This window comes from Papilio polytes, unplaced genomic scaffold (assembly GCF_000836215.1).
Source record: "Papilio polytes unplaced genomic scaffold, Ppol_1.0 DF823835.1, whole genome shotgun sequence".
Lineage (NCBI taxonomy): Eukaryota > Metazoa > Arthropoda > Insecta > Lepidoptera > Papilionidae > Papilio > Papilio polytes.
Genome location: NW_013525369.1, coordinates 1,348,124 through 1,365,403, shown reverse-complemented (window position 1 = coordinate 1,365,403; position 17,280 = coordinate 1,348,124). Strand labels below are relative to the sequence as shown.

Here is a 17,280-nt window from a genome sequence, read left to right as displayed (position 1 = left end):
TCCGCGGCTGCGATTGTTTTCACGAAGCTCTAAAAAAACCCCTCACGATTCAGTGACTTTATTCGTTTAGAGTCGAAAATTCGTTAAAAATACCAACATCGCTGAATTGAGATTCTTTTCATTCAATTTTTAGGTTAAAAAATGATGGTAAATTGATATTCTACCTGAATTTTATACATCAATATTTTTATAGACTTATATGTTACAAAAATTCTATTTTATTATTACAAATTTTTTTAACTATGTTATATATTTTTATTACCAATCTACGAGTGTAGTAATATAAGAAAGATGGAAGATTTGTATTTTTATATGTATTCGACTCAAATAAAAAGTACTGGGCCGTTTTCTAAAATTCTTTCGCCATTAGAAAGGTAATTTAAATTTGAGTAATACAGTATTTATTTTTATTTTTAAATCCCCGCGGGTGAAGTCGCAAGCAGCCAGTCATCTTTATTTTTCAATGTTGTCTTAAAAATGCGTAACTTCCTAATTCAAAATTATTTAATAACTTGTTATTTTAAATAACTTTTAAAACATATTTTTAACGACACATTTGCTACATAATTTACCCAAAATTTCTCGCAATAGCGTAATTTTGGTATGCACTTCGAGAAGTATGTTAATATTGCAGTAGTAACGTTCATTACACTGGAGTATGTTTAAAAGCATTTGCACGCTAGTTTTACTGCTTAATGTTACCACATCCGTACTAATGTTACCAAAGGTTACCATTAGCTGTGTGAACTTTTTTTTTATATGTACCATACTTTTAAAAGCCGTACTAGAGAAGCAGTAAACTTGACAAAGAAATGCACCTATTAACAGATTCTTATCTGAATTTAATAAAATTATTAATAGTTTACCGGAAATAGACATTTTTTCTGATACTACATCATTTCTTAGAAAGTTAAGTATAAAAGTTCCATCATAACCACTTAAATAATTATTGTTTGTTTTATTGTTATTGATTGTAATTTTGGAGATATAAGGTAATTTTTACACATTATTTGTTTTTATATCTGCGAATGTTGTGTTTGCCTGTAAATGAAACATGTTTATGTTTATACTTTTTACTGAGTTTTAACCACTGTATGTAAATCCATTTTAATATGTTTTGTTGGCATTCCTATAAAAATAAATAAATATACTAATATTAGGAAGGGAAAAGATTTGTATTTTTATATGTATATCATTCACGTAAAAACTAGTGGATCGATTTAAAAAAATCTTTCACCGTTAGAAAGGTAATTTATCTGTAAGTAACATAGGCTATATTTTTTTAATTTCACGCGGACAAAGTCGCGAGGAATAGCTATTCTCAATACTTTGAATAGACTTTTATTGATCTTCTTCGATCTATATATAATAAAACTAGTTTCCGTCCGCGACTTCGAGTGGTATTAAAAAAAAATAGGTAGCCTATGTGTTCTTTCAGTCTATGCTCAACATCTATGTCAAATTTCATCAAAATCCGTTCAGCAGTTTAGGTTGAAAACTTTAACAAACATCCATCCATCTATCTAAACCTACATTTCTAATATTAATAAGATTGTAAGTGGCGACATCGAAACAGTGTTTGAAATTTGCATTATAACTAAGGAGTTATATTTAAATTTAATTGTAATAGAAAATATATTTAAATAATGATTTCTATAAACCACTTAGATTTAAATTAAAAAAAATCTGAAAAAGAACTTTCCACAACACCTCTGTTGTTGGCTACTCTGTGACATCAAATGGGCCCAGTATACTGTATTCCACATTCAGACAGGTGAATAGGCCATTGTAATAGCTTATCTGTGTTTGCCATACAACTGCGACATCAAAATAACAGATAAAATAAAAAAGCCTCTTCAAATGACACAATAGTCGGCTTTTTCATTTAACAACATTTTTCATTAGCAAACTACTACAAAAGAGTTTGTTTTCTATCTGCTTTTATAACAGAAACTTAACGTTTTAATCTTAATAATATTATAAAATGCGAAAGTTTGGATGGATGGATGTTTGTTAGAGTTTGTAACGTAAAGGGTTGAACGAAACAAGATGAAATTTAGCATAGATGTAGAGGATAGTCCGGAAGAATATATCTATACTATTATAATAAAGCGTAAACACACACTTATTTGTTGCCTAAGATGTCAGCAATTACAGCATATTTTTGAATTATTACATTTTTAATACAAAGCCATACACTTACGTCACGCTTTCGGCTATATATTTTCACGCCATTAAACTTAGGGGGTAAATATTTTGGATAAAAACCCTAATGTGGGAAAGAGACTATAAGTTGCCAACATCAAGGAAGCAAGATTGCCAAGATTTGTCATGTCATGTCATTTTGACATTTGCTATTAATAATTTGACAAACGTAAATAATATAAATTTTTTATAATTTCATGCGGATGAAGCCGCACGGGAACAGCTAGAGTATCGATAAAATAATAGAAACATTATAAATACATTTGATTGTTCTCTATTTCTAGCATAAAATAAAGGCAAACTCTATAACAATTTAAAGCAGTTAATAAACACGGTCAGCAAATACAAGATATTAATTTATATATTTATAAACGGGTCACGATCTTCTAGCGTCACGTGGTGCTGACGGTACACCCAACCCTCAGGGTGTCGATAATCCACTATATTCTTTACTCACCCTAGCTAGGGCGGGTATAACTCAATCGTGTTTATATCAGCCGACCCTGTAAATAAACGTCATATTATACCAATATTTATCTAAATACTATCTGTTGCCCGGGACTTTGTCCGCGTGGTATTGGAAAACATACTAACTATATAAATAACAAAAATCTACGTATCCGTCGGGAACTGGACATTTCTCGGGGATGAACCTTATCCCATGTGTACTCCTCACTTTGTTTTATATCTGTGATAAATTTCAATAAAATATGATGATCGAGTAAACATTAAAAAAACTAAACTAATGAATCCCACGGGTACCGTAACTATTCCCGGGATAAAAAGTAGCCTATGTGTTCATCCATACTATGCTCTACATCTGTGCCAAATTTCATGGAGATCGGTTCAGTCGTTTAGGCTACAAACTCTAACAAACATCCATCCATCTAAACTTTCGCATTTATAATATTAGTAAGAAGTAAGATTATGAGAGCATTTTAGTATTTTTCTTGCTAAAACAGTTTTGAAAAACTAAGGGTTTATTTTAATTTTGTTCTTTGAAACAACTTTGTAAATTAGTTTAAAACAATTTGTTTTAATTTTTCTTTGAAAAAAGATTGATAGAAGCTGTTGTTAATTTAATTCAAATCATTTTAATTTTGAATTATCACATTTTAATCTCTAGATACTTATACTAATATAATAAAGCGTAAACATACACTACTTCGTGGCGTAGGATGTCAGCAATCACAGCTTATTTTTGAATAATTCTTTCATTAATAAAAAGCCCTACACTTACGACAGGCTTTAGACTATATATTTTCACGCTATTAAATATAGGAGGTAAATAAATTGGGAAAACGGGAAAGTAAGACCAACTATAAGCTGCCAACATTAAGAAAGCAAGTTTATTATGGCAATTTTGACATTTGCAATTGAGAATTTGACAAATGTAAACAATAAAATATAGTTTTACAATTTCACGTGGATGAAGCCGGACGGGAACAGCTAGTGGGGAATTATTTTGAATGATATATTTTAAACACAGCTGAAATTATTTAATAGTTCTCACCGGTGTTCTCCACTCGGAATGAGATAATAAATATGAAGCGCTCCGTTAGCAATGCTCACGCTCGAGACTATAAAATAACCTCCATCACCTTAGATATATGAACTTCATATATACCGAAATAAGTAATATTTTTTTTATAATATAAGGTGGCAAACGAGCAAGCGGCCTGAATCCACCGAAATGAAAAGCGACCGCTGCCCGTAAACATCCGCAATTGCAGATGCGTTGCCTACCGTTAATTGACGGAGGAGGAGACGCACATAAAGAGGACATTTCCCCTTTCTATGCGTCTCCACTGTCAAATCCACTTCTCCTTCCCATTCTTTCCTCTTAAGAAAAGAGTGGAAAGGGAAAGGGACTAAAAGTAGGCACACACACACACTCATCAGACAATACGCGAAATTGCTTCCACTTCACGCCTGTTTTCTGTGTGGTCGTGGTATTACACCGGGCGAGCCGGCTCATTCCGTGCGAAGATGTTAAAGCGGGCTCTACCACTGTTACTTTTACTGTATACACTTCAGACTGTACTATATTATAGAATAATTATTAATAACCTAAGGGGCGCCTTAATTATATTGGGTGCCTGGTTTTGAAGTCTGGGGCGCTAGAAATAGTACGGACGCCCGTTCCTTGCACTCTGGGGGTAAGACGATCCTGGTTGCACTCGTGGCTTCGGTCACGTATGAATATAAAAAAATTAAGCATTTATTTGCTAACAAACGTATACGGTAGCTATCTAAACATTTATATTAGTAAAAAGTAAGACAGGATTATTAAGATTTATGTCAATGTACGGATGTAAACTCAGTTCAATTTTGCTGCAAAAAATTATTATTATGCACGTGTAAGGCATGTTAATGGAAGTCAACATAAAAAAACATACGATATTAGCAATCGTAGTGGGAAAATCAGATAGGGGTGTATTTCAAATACGAAGGTTACGTAATGAGAATTTACGAGTGCGATATTAAAAACGTTATAACGACTCTGTGAAGTTATTTTCTTTTGAAAATGCACGTAAGAGATGTTTCATGTTTTATTTACGTGCATTTTAATGTTTAATGCACTCATGCATTTTGTTACTGCCGTGAAATGATGACGTAATATGGCGCCTGAAAATGTTATAATAGGGTTGCCAGTTTATTCTATTTGCTGACGTCATTTGAAAATTAGGGGTGTGCCATTCGGTTTTTTTAAACCACAATTATTGTCTATTTAATATTTTCATATTGAAAAGTTAACCTCAATTGTTGTTCATACTATAATTCCATACTTACCAAACCCTACTTATTAAAACTTTGAGAGTCGCTGATTGCTTTGCAAAAGTTGAATTCACCAAAAGTATATAGCGGTTACAAAGTTAATATGACGAAAATTCCAACTAGGGAAGTTTGGCGGAGTTACGTAACGACAGCCTTAAACTCTGTGGTCTCATTTTTGGAATATATTTGTGACAATAACAAAGCAACTGCAGTGTGTATAAGATAAATTATTGTGTGTACACTTAAAATTTGTCTATTCCCGTATTAATATTATTTAAAACATTTTCTTTATTTTGTTGGAACATTAAAAACAAAAGCATAAAATATTTTTATAAGTGCCTACTTTTTTCAAAGAGCAAAATTCCACAAAAGCATTAATTCCGCTCAAGGCCGAACGTCGGTATACATCGTTATTAGTACTGCATGATCAATGACTAACGCTCCCGCGCCATCTGACACACGGTCGTATCGATTCTGCGACGAATATAGAATGTTTTCAGCAAAAGCGTGAAACAAATAGAATGAAAATTCAACAATCATACTAATCATACTACTAATAATAATATTATAAATGCTAAAGTTTAGATGGATGGATGTTTGTTAGAGTTTGTAGCATAAACGGCTGAACGGATTTCGATGAAATTTGATATAGATGTAGAGGATAGTCTGGAAGAACACATAGGTTATTCACTTTTGTTTTTTTTTAATTCCACGCGGAAGTAGTCGCGGGCGAAAGCTAGTTAGCAATAAACACATAGAACGCCTACAACTTTTGTTGTTATAACCTCAACTCGTAATTTATTTTTTAAAACGCATTGCATTTTAGAAATATTTAACACTTGTTAAAATAAGAAAAAAACGTCCTACGTTAATCACAGATAAATTACATTTCTAACGACGCAAGAGTTTTAAAAATCGGGCCAGTAGTTTATGAAGTATTTCAATATATGCAAAAATCTTGGGAAATACAAAAGATTATAGCAAGATTTAAGAATATAACGATCGTGTGTATCAACAAAAATCCTAAATCACTGAAGCCATGCATCATTCTTACGATTTCTTTCATGTGTTCTTTTATCCCGCGTTATCCATCATTCTCTGAGACTGCCAAAAATCCTCATATGGATTCGGTATTAAGCTTTGATTTTAACATCTTGTTCGTCCTTGTGAAAGCATTACATTATATTATCGAGTTAATCCATTACTTATTCCAAAACTCGACGTTCTTCTAATTTCGTAAATAAAACTAAAAATAAAATCGAATCACGAAAGAAATCAAACTTTTGATTATCTTCATTAAGGGATCACTCCCAGATCACTATGGGAGACTCTTCAAATTAAGTAATTGTTTAAATAATCTAAATACATTTAAAGCTACAATTTCTTTATTGAATGGACATTTTAAAAACCAAATTAAACCACAAATTAATATGTTAAAAATCAACAATGAAGTTATACTAATTCTTCATACCAGGCCTCCAAGCAATATTATCCAAACCATGGAACTGTCTCTTCAGTATCTTCCCATCAGCCCACTTTGAGTCCAAATAACTGTCATCATCATCTTGTTCCAACTTCTTCCACTCCTCTTGCTTTCTGTACGCATGCAGCATCAACTGCTTCCTCTCATCTTCACTCATCACCGGTTCTCTTCCCGGAGCACCTTCAGATGTAGAGCACAGCTTGACTGTCACTTTAGTCTTATCATTCTTTCCTGAAAATTAAAATACATTCAGCTTATGGCTAAGTCAAAAGTAAATTAAAACTACATCACTCTAAAACGATACAATTCTTTGAGTGCATTTACAGTTTCTTTGGTGATCACTTACGAGGTGAACCATTCGTTCTTTTGTTTTTGTATTCCATAATCGTTCTTCCTTTATTTTTTAATTTATTACAAAGACAATTACCTAAATGATCGCTTAATTTATTCCCATTAATAAACTTCTTTCCACAAGCCCACAAGCATGCTCTAGATGGGTCAATGACTTCGTTAGCTGCATAGGTTCCAGTTAGATCCTCAACATTGTCCAGTTCCATTCTCACTGGATCGTGCGGTGGGAGACCAGCTGGGAATACGATTTTAGTAGCCCCACGAAGCTCATCGAGTGCTCTTGCTACATCTTTTTGAGTCACAAATTGACGAAGGTCTACCTGTAAAATAAATAACTTTGGTAAAACATTTTGAAGAATAACTGTAAATGTATCTACAACTAATGTTAACAGCTTCGGAAGTAACTCCTGGATGAAATAATTAGTACGCAATGATATGTTAACACAATAAGCGTTACTGACAAAAATGTATTCAACAAAGGTAGTATGAATCTATCTATGCATATTGTTAGTTTGAACTTCTAGCATTTCTAATTTTAAAAATAATTCTATGTACTTATAAGTTACAAACATACCCGCTTTTTGCTTATCATCTCTTTGGCCGTTTCCATGGCTTTCTTGAGCACTTGTTGCAAATGAGTGGGCGGGGCGAAGCCGCAGCGGCGACCCATTTCGTCCTTTTGTACGACGTAATCTTGCGGCGCGCACTTCTTAGCCCAAGGATCTTCTAGTTTTAGTTCTTTTATCTGCAACATTGTATGCTGTAATTGGTTTCTCGTCTTCTCTACGTATGTGGGCTTATTTTTACCCGCAAAATATTGCTGTTTCAACTTTTTCAAGGACAATAAAAGGGATGGTTTTTTATTTAATGTTTAGATAGTAGTCCATTGAATATCATACTAATATTTTAAATGCGAAAGTTTAGATGTATGTTTGAGATTTTTGGCTTAACTTCTGAACAGATCTCGTTGAAATTTGGCACAGATGTAGAAGATACTTTGGAAGAGCAAATAGGCTACTTATTTCATTAATTCACGTGAACGGAGTCGCGTGCGAAAGCTAGTTACATAAGATATTATAGGTTCAAAGTCTACATACCTGTTCTTCAGTCAATCCTTGCATTTCTAATGGCTGGAAGGTCCCATGCTTCTCGAGTTCTTCCATTTCATAACAAATACGAGTCACTTTCAATCTTCCGTTGAATATCGCCGTTATGTCTTTGACTACATCGTCTACGGACCTCTCCACACTTGTTTCGTAAAGGAATTGATTCTCATTAGCGCGTTTAACGAGTAAAATCACCATATTTGTGATTTACAATCAGTGCTGCGAAGAAAGTATTTTGTGATTGACTAAACAATGGTTGCTAAGCATTAAAATAGATCGTTTCCATGGCAACATAATTTGTTTCATTTATCTATTATTTGTTTTTGTTTTTTATATTACGTGCCAAAAAGGTTTTCCTCGGTTTAAAAATTACCTGGCATAATTTTTGGTTGTAAATTCTTGTTTAACATCCTACTCGTTTCGCTTATCTGCTTAGGAGGGCTGAAGTCTATTAAATTTTCGCAAAGGGATTATTTTTTAATACGGGCTTAAGGCAATATCTATTGAAGAAGTAAATATAATATCTAAGGAACAGTAACGATACTTTGCTCAACTTAGCTACAAAGGGGTTTGGTCCAAGTTTAAATTATTTTTTCAATTAAAAAGAATTCAATAGTCTATTGCTTCAACACTTCCTGACGAAATCCAACGAAATTGCGGTGTGTTTTCAGAACAAATCCGAAGAATTTTCACTACAGACAAGTACATTTAAAAGATTAAAACTCTAAACTTTTACTTCTCTTAGAACAATCTTCCTTACATTAGACAACTTTTACTTTACAGTATAAATTCACAATGTCTAACGATTGTCTCAGGTAAAACTGAAATGTATGTAAGGACACTGACCTCTATAAACGGATAGGTTATAAACTGCGGTGTTTTGTGTCTTATCATTACAGATCTGTATATGGGACTGCACATGTCTGTAGAAGTCACTTGCATGTCGTTTATGCCGTTTATGCAGTTCTACCCGCATTTCTACATGGTTAGATAAACCTCGTAGCACTAAACTTAATTCCGTTTTATCGAAAAGAGATGAAGATAGCGTTTGTTATCGCACATCTGCTATCGCTTGCGGCGGTCGACCNNTCTCCCGCTACATTAGATAAAGGCCCTGTACACGTTAGTTATGCTCGCCTGGTACTGAGGGTCGGTGAAATTTTTTAACAGCATTATGTCTCGCAAGCAAACTCTGCTACGGATTATGTGAAATCTTTATTTATCTTGGAGTTTTCTTTGGAATATGAGAGTGTTTTAATATCATTTGCATTTATGATTTACCTTTTTTAAACATTGCTTAGAACAGAAAATATTGCGAGTCGTTTTTCACTTCGTGTTTTTTTTGTGCTTGCACAGATTATAAAAACTTCCCATAAAACTAAACAACAGTTTATGCAATTACTGAAACTTATAGGCTATTACTTACGACAAATATAAAGAAATGAAGTAGTTATTACCCTATATACCTCCAGCGAATCGTAATTCGAAACACTGCCACATGCAGAGTGTAAGTAAACAATAGTGACAACAAAAATAAATTTAGATGGATGTTTGTTAGAGTTTGTAGCCTAAACGGCTGAACGGATCTTTATTAAATTTGGCATAGATGTAGTAAATAGTTTAGAAAACCACATAGGCTACTCGCTTTTGTTTTATTTTTATTTCCACGCGGATGGAGTCGCGGGCAAAAGCTAGTAGTTTATGTAATTTCGTCATGGGCTGTTATTTATAGTCTGTATTCGGTATCGATTCTATGGTGATTTCAGACATTTTGATTGTCTGTGTCGACTTAATCTTTGATTATCGCCAAATGTCACTCATATACTTATATGCTCTTTGTCACTTCGGTGTTACTACTTATATGCTCTTTGGTTACTATCGATTTATCGATTATAATATCTTTCTCAGTAAATTAAGTTTATCGTATATTTAATATCGTGCTTATTTTAACCCAAATCCAAATTGTTTAAAACATCAATTGTAACGTACTCGTGTATTCGGCAATTTAATATGCGACATTTTCAGAGCCAGCATTGTACCAGTATTGCTGCTTGTGACAGGTTTATTATAAGACTTTATTAACGAATTTTAACAGTACCGTTTCATTCCGTGACTTTAGGAAATTGCTATATTAAGTATGTCACTTAAATCACGGTTTACCCTAAAACTTGCGTTTAAAATACATTTTTGGATACACATACGTTAACTCTTTTATCGCTTTATCGATACGTTATCACAACAATTATTTTTTATAAATGACTAGCTATTCCCGTGCGGCTTCATCCGCATCAAATTATGAAAATTAGTTAAATTGTTTACATTTGTCAAATTATCAATAGCAAATGTCAAAATGACATGACATTACAAACCTTGGCAATCTTATTCCTTTATGTTGGCAGCAATTTATGGTCTCTTTTCCACATTAGGGTTTTTATGCAAAATATTTACCCCCTAAGTTTAATCGTGTGTAAATATTTAGCCTAAAGCGTGACGTAAGTGTAGGACTTTTTATAAAAAAAAGAATTATTCAAAAATCTGCTGTAATTGCTGACATCTTAAGTAACAAAGAAGTGTGTGCTTACGCTTTTTAATAGTATAAAGTATAGATATAGAAGTATAGATTGTAACTGAAAATTTAAAACACGTGTCACGTGTCTATATGAATATTATGTGATTGTTTCAGATACCCGGCCATTGCGCACATCGGCACGGCCATGATGTGTCATCAGAGACGCCTGAACTCGCTGAGGTCCGCCACGAAAATGCCACGCATCATGGGAAGGTATGTAAAAATATTATCTTTGTATAGTACTGAGGACCGAGTGAATATAAAACAGACAAGATTCAGTAATTTCACATCATATTTACTGAAAATCTTCTTACTAATAAAATGTTAAAGTTTAGATAAATGGATGTTGGAATTTGTAGACCAAACGACTGAACGGATCTCGATAAAATTTGGCATAGACGTAGAGGACAATCTGGAAGAACACATACTTATTTTTGTTTTTATTTAATTCCACGCGGATGGAGTTGCTGGCGAAAGCTAGTATTATTATAAAGAAACAATTGTATTTTTGTCTGTTTTTGATTTACGCACAAACTACATGGCTGATTTTAAAAATTTCTTTCACTATTACAAAGGTAATTTATTCGTGAGTAACACAGGTTGTATTTTATATTATTTTTTTAAATTCCCGCGGGCGAAATCGCGAGCAACAGCTAGTATTTAATATATTTGTGAACATATTATTGTTTAAATAATGCGCCATATAAATAAAATTATAGGTGATATGCAATCATCACTTTAATTTATTATTTGAAAATTAATTATAAACAAATATCAGGCATAATTATGTTGAATTTATAACTTGTTGACAGTTTATCATACACTAGCTGTTGCTCGCGATTTCGCTTGCGTGAATTTTAAAAAAATAATAAAAAAACATTAAACATAACAAACATAACAACAACGGTGAAGGAAAACATCGCGATGCAACCTGCACATATCGGCGAAAAAATTCAAAGATATGTGTGAAGTCAACCAACCCGCACTTGGCCAGCGTGGTTGACTATGGCCTAGTCACCCCGTATTAGGGTAGGCTCCGAGCCCCTCGGTATGGACGTATGAGTATAGTGAGCTGGCGATGATGCGATGAATAAAAAAACATAGCCTACACCTAAAAATATAGCCACTAACTTAGCTTTTTAATAGTGAAAAAATTTTTAAATCAGCTTAGTAGTTTTTGAATTATTTCAATACATACAAAAACACTAATCTTTCCACTTTATGATATTATTATAGATTTATTTTGTTGTGGTTTTCACTGATTATAACATCGATACTATAATGTTCAATCTTTATTGTTTTGTTTTTTTTTTTAATCTTTTATTTTTTATTTTTTATACATGACAATTACTTCATCCAATGAGTACATTCAACCTTCATACACAAATATGGCCACAGTATTGAGCATACAAATTCTAAGCAATTACTTTAATGCCACTTATAACTTAACTCTGACTTTAGTTACGTTTGTGTTAGACATGGTTATGATTTAAACATCCATAATTTAGAGTCAGAAACTTGGGTCACCTAGATGTACTACCAATAAACCTAAAGTGAATTTATTACTAGATTTATTCTTTGCCATCACACGCAGTAATTTTACGTAAATTGTGCCACGTTACACATTGTAAGTACTCCCGACATATTGTTATCTCGTTTCGCTAGAGGGCGCTCGTGAAATTGACTGAAAAAACCTTTTGTCGTTTCATTTCAGCGGCGTCTGAAGTAGAGTTTGTTTTTATCGAAAGCAATGTTGTGTGAAACATCGAAATGTTACGGAAAAGCAATTCCATTTATTACGTTATTATAGTTGCTTTTTATTGAACTTTGGTGTAAATAAGTTTCTTTAGAAAAGGCCAAATAGAAGCACAAAATCTCCTTATATTCCTGATCAAATTATACATACGTGTTCTTTTACAGAAATTATAGATAAACTAGCTATTGCCCGCGATTTCGTCTACGCAATATTAAGATAAAAAATTAGCATATATTATGACCGTCTATGGCAGCTACCCTTCAGTGAAAGTCTGGTCGAAATCGGCCCAGCCGATTCGGATTGCCCGAAAGAGAGGCGGTTTGCGGACAGACAGACAGACAAAACAATTAAATGCGATTTTCGTTAGAAATTCGTCACCTTTCCGAAATCTGGAATTTTTCTCTTGGTCTTACAGACACTCCAATTTTATGATTTATATAAATAATTAGATTATTTTTACCGACAACAAAATTCAAAAATATGCTCCGTGTAACTATTAACTATTTTACGATTGAACAAACTATGGACGTGAAAAAAAAACCTACAAATATATTTCACTTTAAACTTTATGACTTCGAGTTACAATAATGAAAGCAAAAAATACGTATCGGAGGATACGGTTGACAAATTGAAGTTTACGATGCCCCCGGGGCGGAAATTTGCATGTGCTATTGTGACTACGAGCTGATTGAGACATAAAACATAAGCGGTAGCGATTTTGGTATCATTACAATAAAACAATTTCTCAAAATCAGTCATATAATCACAGTTTTATTATAAACGTTACCCTCTTTATTTTGCCAGTTATTTATCTTTGAGTTAATTACCAACATTATAAAAATATAGTTAGCTGTCAGTATATATTGTCAATTAAACAAAGGTGAAAATAAATTATTTGTATCTAAACTTTAAATAAGATATTATTTCTAAACCCTATAATGTCTTGTCTTTCGTAATTCATAAAACACCCTATAAAATACATGTCTCTGAAAGTGTTTACCTGTTTTCTGTTATACTAATATCGTTAAATAAAGTATGAATCAGTTTGTAACTTGTACCATACACCGCGCTTTGATATCTTTCGGTTTGATTGTAAATTTAAACTCAGCTGTTAACGCACGTCCCATTTTATTTACGGCTTTGTTTAGTGCTAATGGTTACTACATGCCCTACTGCACTACGCTTAATATTAAAAAACTTTTTATGATATATGTTAAAGTAAGGAAAATAATATAACTTCATAAACATAGTCATCCTCTCTCTTACCTTATCTTACTCCCGTAACGTCAACAGGATTTTCCTCCTTAAAATAACTCTATCATCCGTTATCTCAGTCATCACTACCATTGATCATGTCACCTTTCACGCAAGGAGCTGAAGTGCAGATCGCAAGCAGGGAAAGCATAATTGCTGAGACCGCCCCCACGATGTAATACTTGACGGTAGTTCCGTGGGGGCACAAAAAGTCCATAGAGAGGGTTGTTTAGTTAGTATCGGGACTCATGCTAGGTTAGGTGAATACTAATGAGCCTGAGTCCGACACACCAGGCATGTAGCTCCCATGTCTGACGGTGCTGCAAAACATTTTTCCCTCTATAAGAAAAAAATAAAAAAAAAAACCTTTCACGCAATCCATCTCTTTTAAGTCTACCTCTACTAATGTACCAACACGCATAGTTAACTAATTTCTCATAGTGTTTCTAGTAAATTGATAGAAAAGAACAAAAACTTATTGTTACTTCTAAAAACATCTTCAATCATCAAAAGTTTTCAAGTCGCTGTTTCTCTCCACTCATATGTAAATCACATTTTCAAGTGTACTTCTCGTTATCTGGATTTATTGGAGAGCTTCTGTCATGTTTGTATTTCCATTTTGTTGTCTCTGTTTAACTTTATTTGACATTGGATCTTTCTGAACACATATACATATAATAAAATTGATGTGACAGAAAGAAAAAATCCAGATATCGCGAAAATGTAATTGCGTTGCTAATAAAAATCGCATTTAAAAGTTTTTGTCTGTATGCCCTGTTTGCATCGTGACAGATTTTGATTGCAAGTTAGTGGATACACGCGGGATTATAGACCACGACTTTTTGTTTAAATTCAATACTATCGAAATATGAGAGCGACAGTTTCTTTGTTCAATAATCAGAGAGGCTCAGTATTTAAGCGCTTGACTTGGAATCTGCAAGTCCAGTGTTCGAATCCCGTCATCTAGACTTTGGTCAACCATTCTCTCCTGATGTTGTTTCACTTCACACAGATCCTTAAATTCCCTTGCAGATATGTGCAGGTTCCTACCAGTTCAGCTGGTACATAAATTTTCAAAACAGATTACTAGTCCTGTGCAGTGTAACACAAGCCTTTAGCGCCATCAGTTATGGTTTGAACGCAAATACATTCGAAGGCTTTGCAATATATCAAAGGAGATTTCTCTACCAGTATTAAGTTACGATATAAATCACTGGCTATTTACATGTTATTGTTATCGTTTTGTCACTACTGTTGTTGTTATATTAATAAACTAGCTGTCGCTATATATTTACGCCGTTAAACATAGGGGGGTAAATATGTTGGATAAAATCCTAATGTGGGAAAGAGACCATAAGTTGCTGCCAACATCAAGGAAGCAAGGTTGCCAAGGTTTGTCATCATGTCCTGTCATTGTGACATTTGCAATTGATAATTTAACACATGTAAGCATTAAAATAAAATTTTCATAATTTTATGCGGATGTAGTCGCACGGAAACAGCTAGTAAAATAATAAAAATATAATCTATGTTACTCAGACATAAATTACATTTCTGATGGTGAAAGAATTTTTTAAACCAGCCCAATATTTTTTACCTGAATCAAATACGTACGAAAATTCAAAAATAAAAAAAATGTCTTCTTTATAATAATAATATAGACATCAAATTATGCTGCAAACATGCAAAAGAATATATTAACGCAATTTAGATGGCTTAAACTAACTTAAAAGCTAACATAATAATGTTTTTTAATTTTAAAATCTCAATTATTATTCTAGAAAACATCGCCTGTAAATCCATCTATATTAAATTTTAAAGGCGCCATACACGAACTGTTTCAATCGCGATTTCTACGTTCGGTCTTGCATTTTTTGTAGTATTCGATATACTCGGATCATAGTTAAAAAGCAAAGAATCAGTTTAAAGCAATCAGTTCGTGTATAACGATACTTAATTCGTAGAATCACAAATAACCTGATTGAATATCAGAAATTCGATGAAATTGGAAGCTTCAAATGTATTTTCCTTTTGGGGATTAAAGTATTATGACTCATTAGTAAGCGTTGAAAATACGTCATTAAAATTTTGCATGGAAACGCATTTAAAATATATAACAGATGTTTGGTTCAGAGAATTGTGACGTAATTGTTAAGTGCTTGACTGGATCGGATAATCTGTGGACATGACGCGCGTCCAAGGTCAATCCTCGTAATTTACTAATTCGATTTTCAATTTTCGAATTTAATATAACATATAAACACATACTCTCCCACACACACATACACAAAAACACACTCACACACACACGCACAAAACACTCAACAACGCTATAGCACAAAAAAAATGTAAGTAATTTTCTTTTCCTTTGTTTTTTTTTATTCGTCATTTTTATAAGAAAATTTAATGTTTTTCTTTGTATTTCATGTTTAGACACTTATGAATATGTATTGCTCTTCACAAATAGGGAAAGGGATTGGCTCCTGCAGCACAGGTTCCCCTAGTGCAGGAGCCAAGGCTCTCATGAAATGTTTATATTTTTAAAGTGAAATAATAAAGAATTTCTTTAATATTTACATCCCACGTTCGTCCCGTGAGCGTCGGTGGCTCAGGGGTTTAATCACATGACTTGTAATCGACAGGACTTGGCTTCGAGCCCTCCATGTACCAATAGGTTTTCCGATATTTGAATTTCATATGTACATTTATCTGACCTTCTTACGGTGAAGGAAAACATCGTGATGCAACGTGTAAATATCGGTGTAACCCAAATATATGTGTGAAGACCACCCACAACTCTGAACCTCCTCCGGTTATCCTTTTTCGGACAATCTAGACAGTGGTCCATCTAGACCACTTTGAGTATGACTAATCTAAACAGTTTTAGACGTAAACAACATTATTATGCTGTAACCTCAAAGGTCTTCAGCTAACATTGTTTGAAATACTTTAGTATATGTTTGTGTTAACCGAAAACTTCGTAACACATTGAATTTTCAAGTTAATTACAGTGTTCATAATTTAATAACACGAGTTATGAGTTAAGGTAAATATGATTGATTTTCTTGTGATATTTGTTTTCTTTGTACTAACTTTTGTACGACTTTTACGAGCAAAATTTAATTTTAAAATCTATCATTAAATATAGACTTTGTTACTTATCTACCTATGTTATAAAGAGGAAAGATTTGTATTTTTGTATGCATTGAAATAACTAAAAAACTAGTAGACCCATTTTAAAAATTCTTTCACCATCAGAAAGGTAATTTATCTATGAGTAACATGGGCATTCCATTATTACTAATGTTTAGGAACTATTAATAAACACCGTGGTTATGGACGCCGGTATTAAATTCACTAAACTTTGACTTTTCTCAGCTTACGCTGCCTAAACCGTTAGAAGTATATAAAAATGATGTATCAAAGAATTGTAGATCTGAAAAAGTTCTACAGAAAAGTCCGTAATAGCATATATCTATCTTTGACTGTTTTCTTACAAAACCCACTTTTTTGTTTCTAAAATGAATTTAAAACGGCACGCTATTTGCGGCCATCTTTTATTCTTTCTAAAAAAAGTAACAGAATTATAACAAAGATATCGAAGATAAAATAACATTGAAAAATATATTGAAATCATCAAAAGTAAGCATATCTTCTAGAAACAATAACATGTGTGTTTTTTAATTTGTTTCCCTTTGTTGTAACTTATTCATATGTAAATTGAATTTACGAAGTTCTGATATTATGTCTTACATTCCTAACGAGAAATCTTTTGCCT

At 33.0% G+C, this 17,280-nt stretch overlaps 1 protein-coding gene and 1 long non-coding RNA gene across 2 annotated transcripts in view; one reads left to right on the top strand and one right to left on the bottom strand.

Moving 5' to 3' along the window:
* Window positions 1-17,280, top strand: part of LOC106103265 — a 195,421-nt gene that overhangs the window by 175,457 nt on the left and 2,684 nt on the right. The window contains exon 5 of the long non-coding RNA XR_001225615.1: window positions 10,607-10,705. This is a non-coding gene — a long non-coding RNA (uncharacterized LOC106103265). The remainder of the gene's footprint in view (window positions 1-10,606; window positions 10,706-17,280) is intronic.
* LOC106103264 (UPF0769 protein C21orf59 homolog) lies at window positions 6,351-8,181 on the bottom strand. Its single transcript, XM_013282975.1, has 4 exons — window positions 7,915-8,181; window positions 7,392-7,562; window positions 6,894-7,137; window positions 6,351-6,697 (listed from the first exon to the last, which is right to left on the bottom strand). Exons 1-4 carry the CDS (start codon window positions 8,119-8,121, stop codon window positions 6,441-6,443), a joined length of 879 nt encoding a protein of 292 aa, XP_013138429.1. The 5' UTR covers window positions 8,122-8,181; the 3' UTR covers window positions 6,351-6,440.

Excerpts from the sequence above, each read along its gene's own strand:
- LOC106103264 (XM_013282975.1), bottom strand. The coding sequence starts at position 8,121 with ATGGTGATTTTACTCGTTAAACGCGCTAATGAGAATCAATTCCTTTAC. Across the intron at positions 7,138-7,391 it reads AGATGATAAGCAAAAAGCGG|GTAGACCTTCGTCAATTTGT; the intron begins GTATGTTTGTAA and ends TTTATTTTACAG. Across the intron at positions 6,698-6,893 it reads TAAATTAAGCGATCATTTAG|GAAAGAATGATAAGACTAAA; the intron begins GTAATTGTCTTT and ends TTTAATTTTCAG.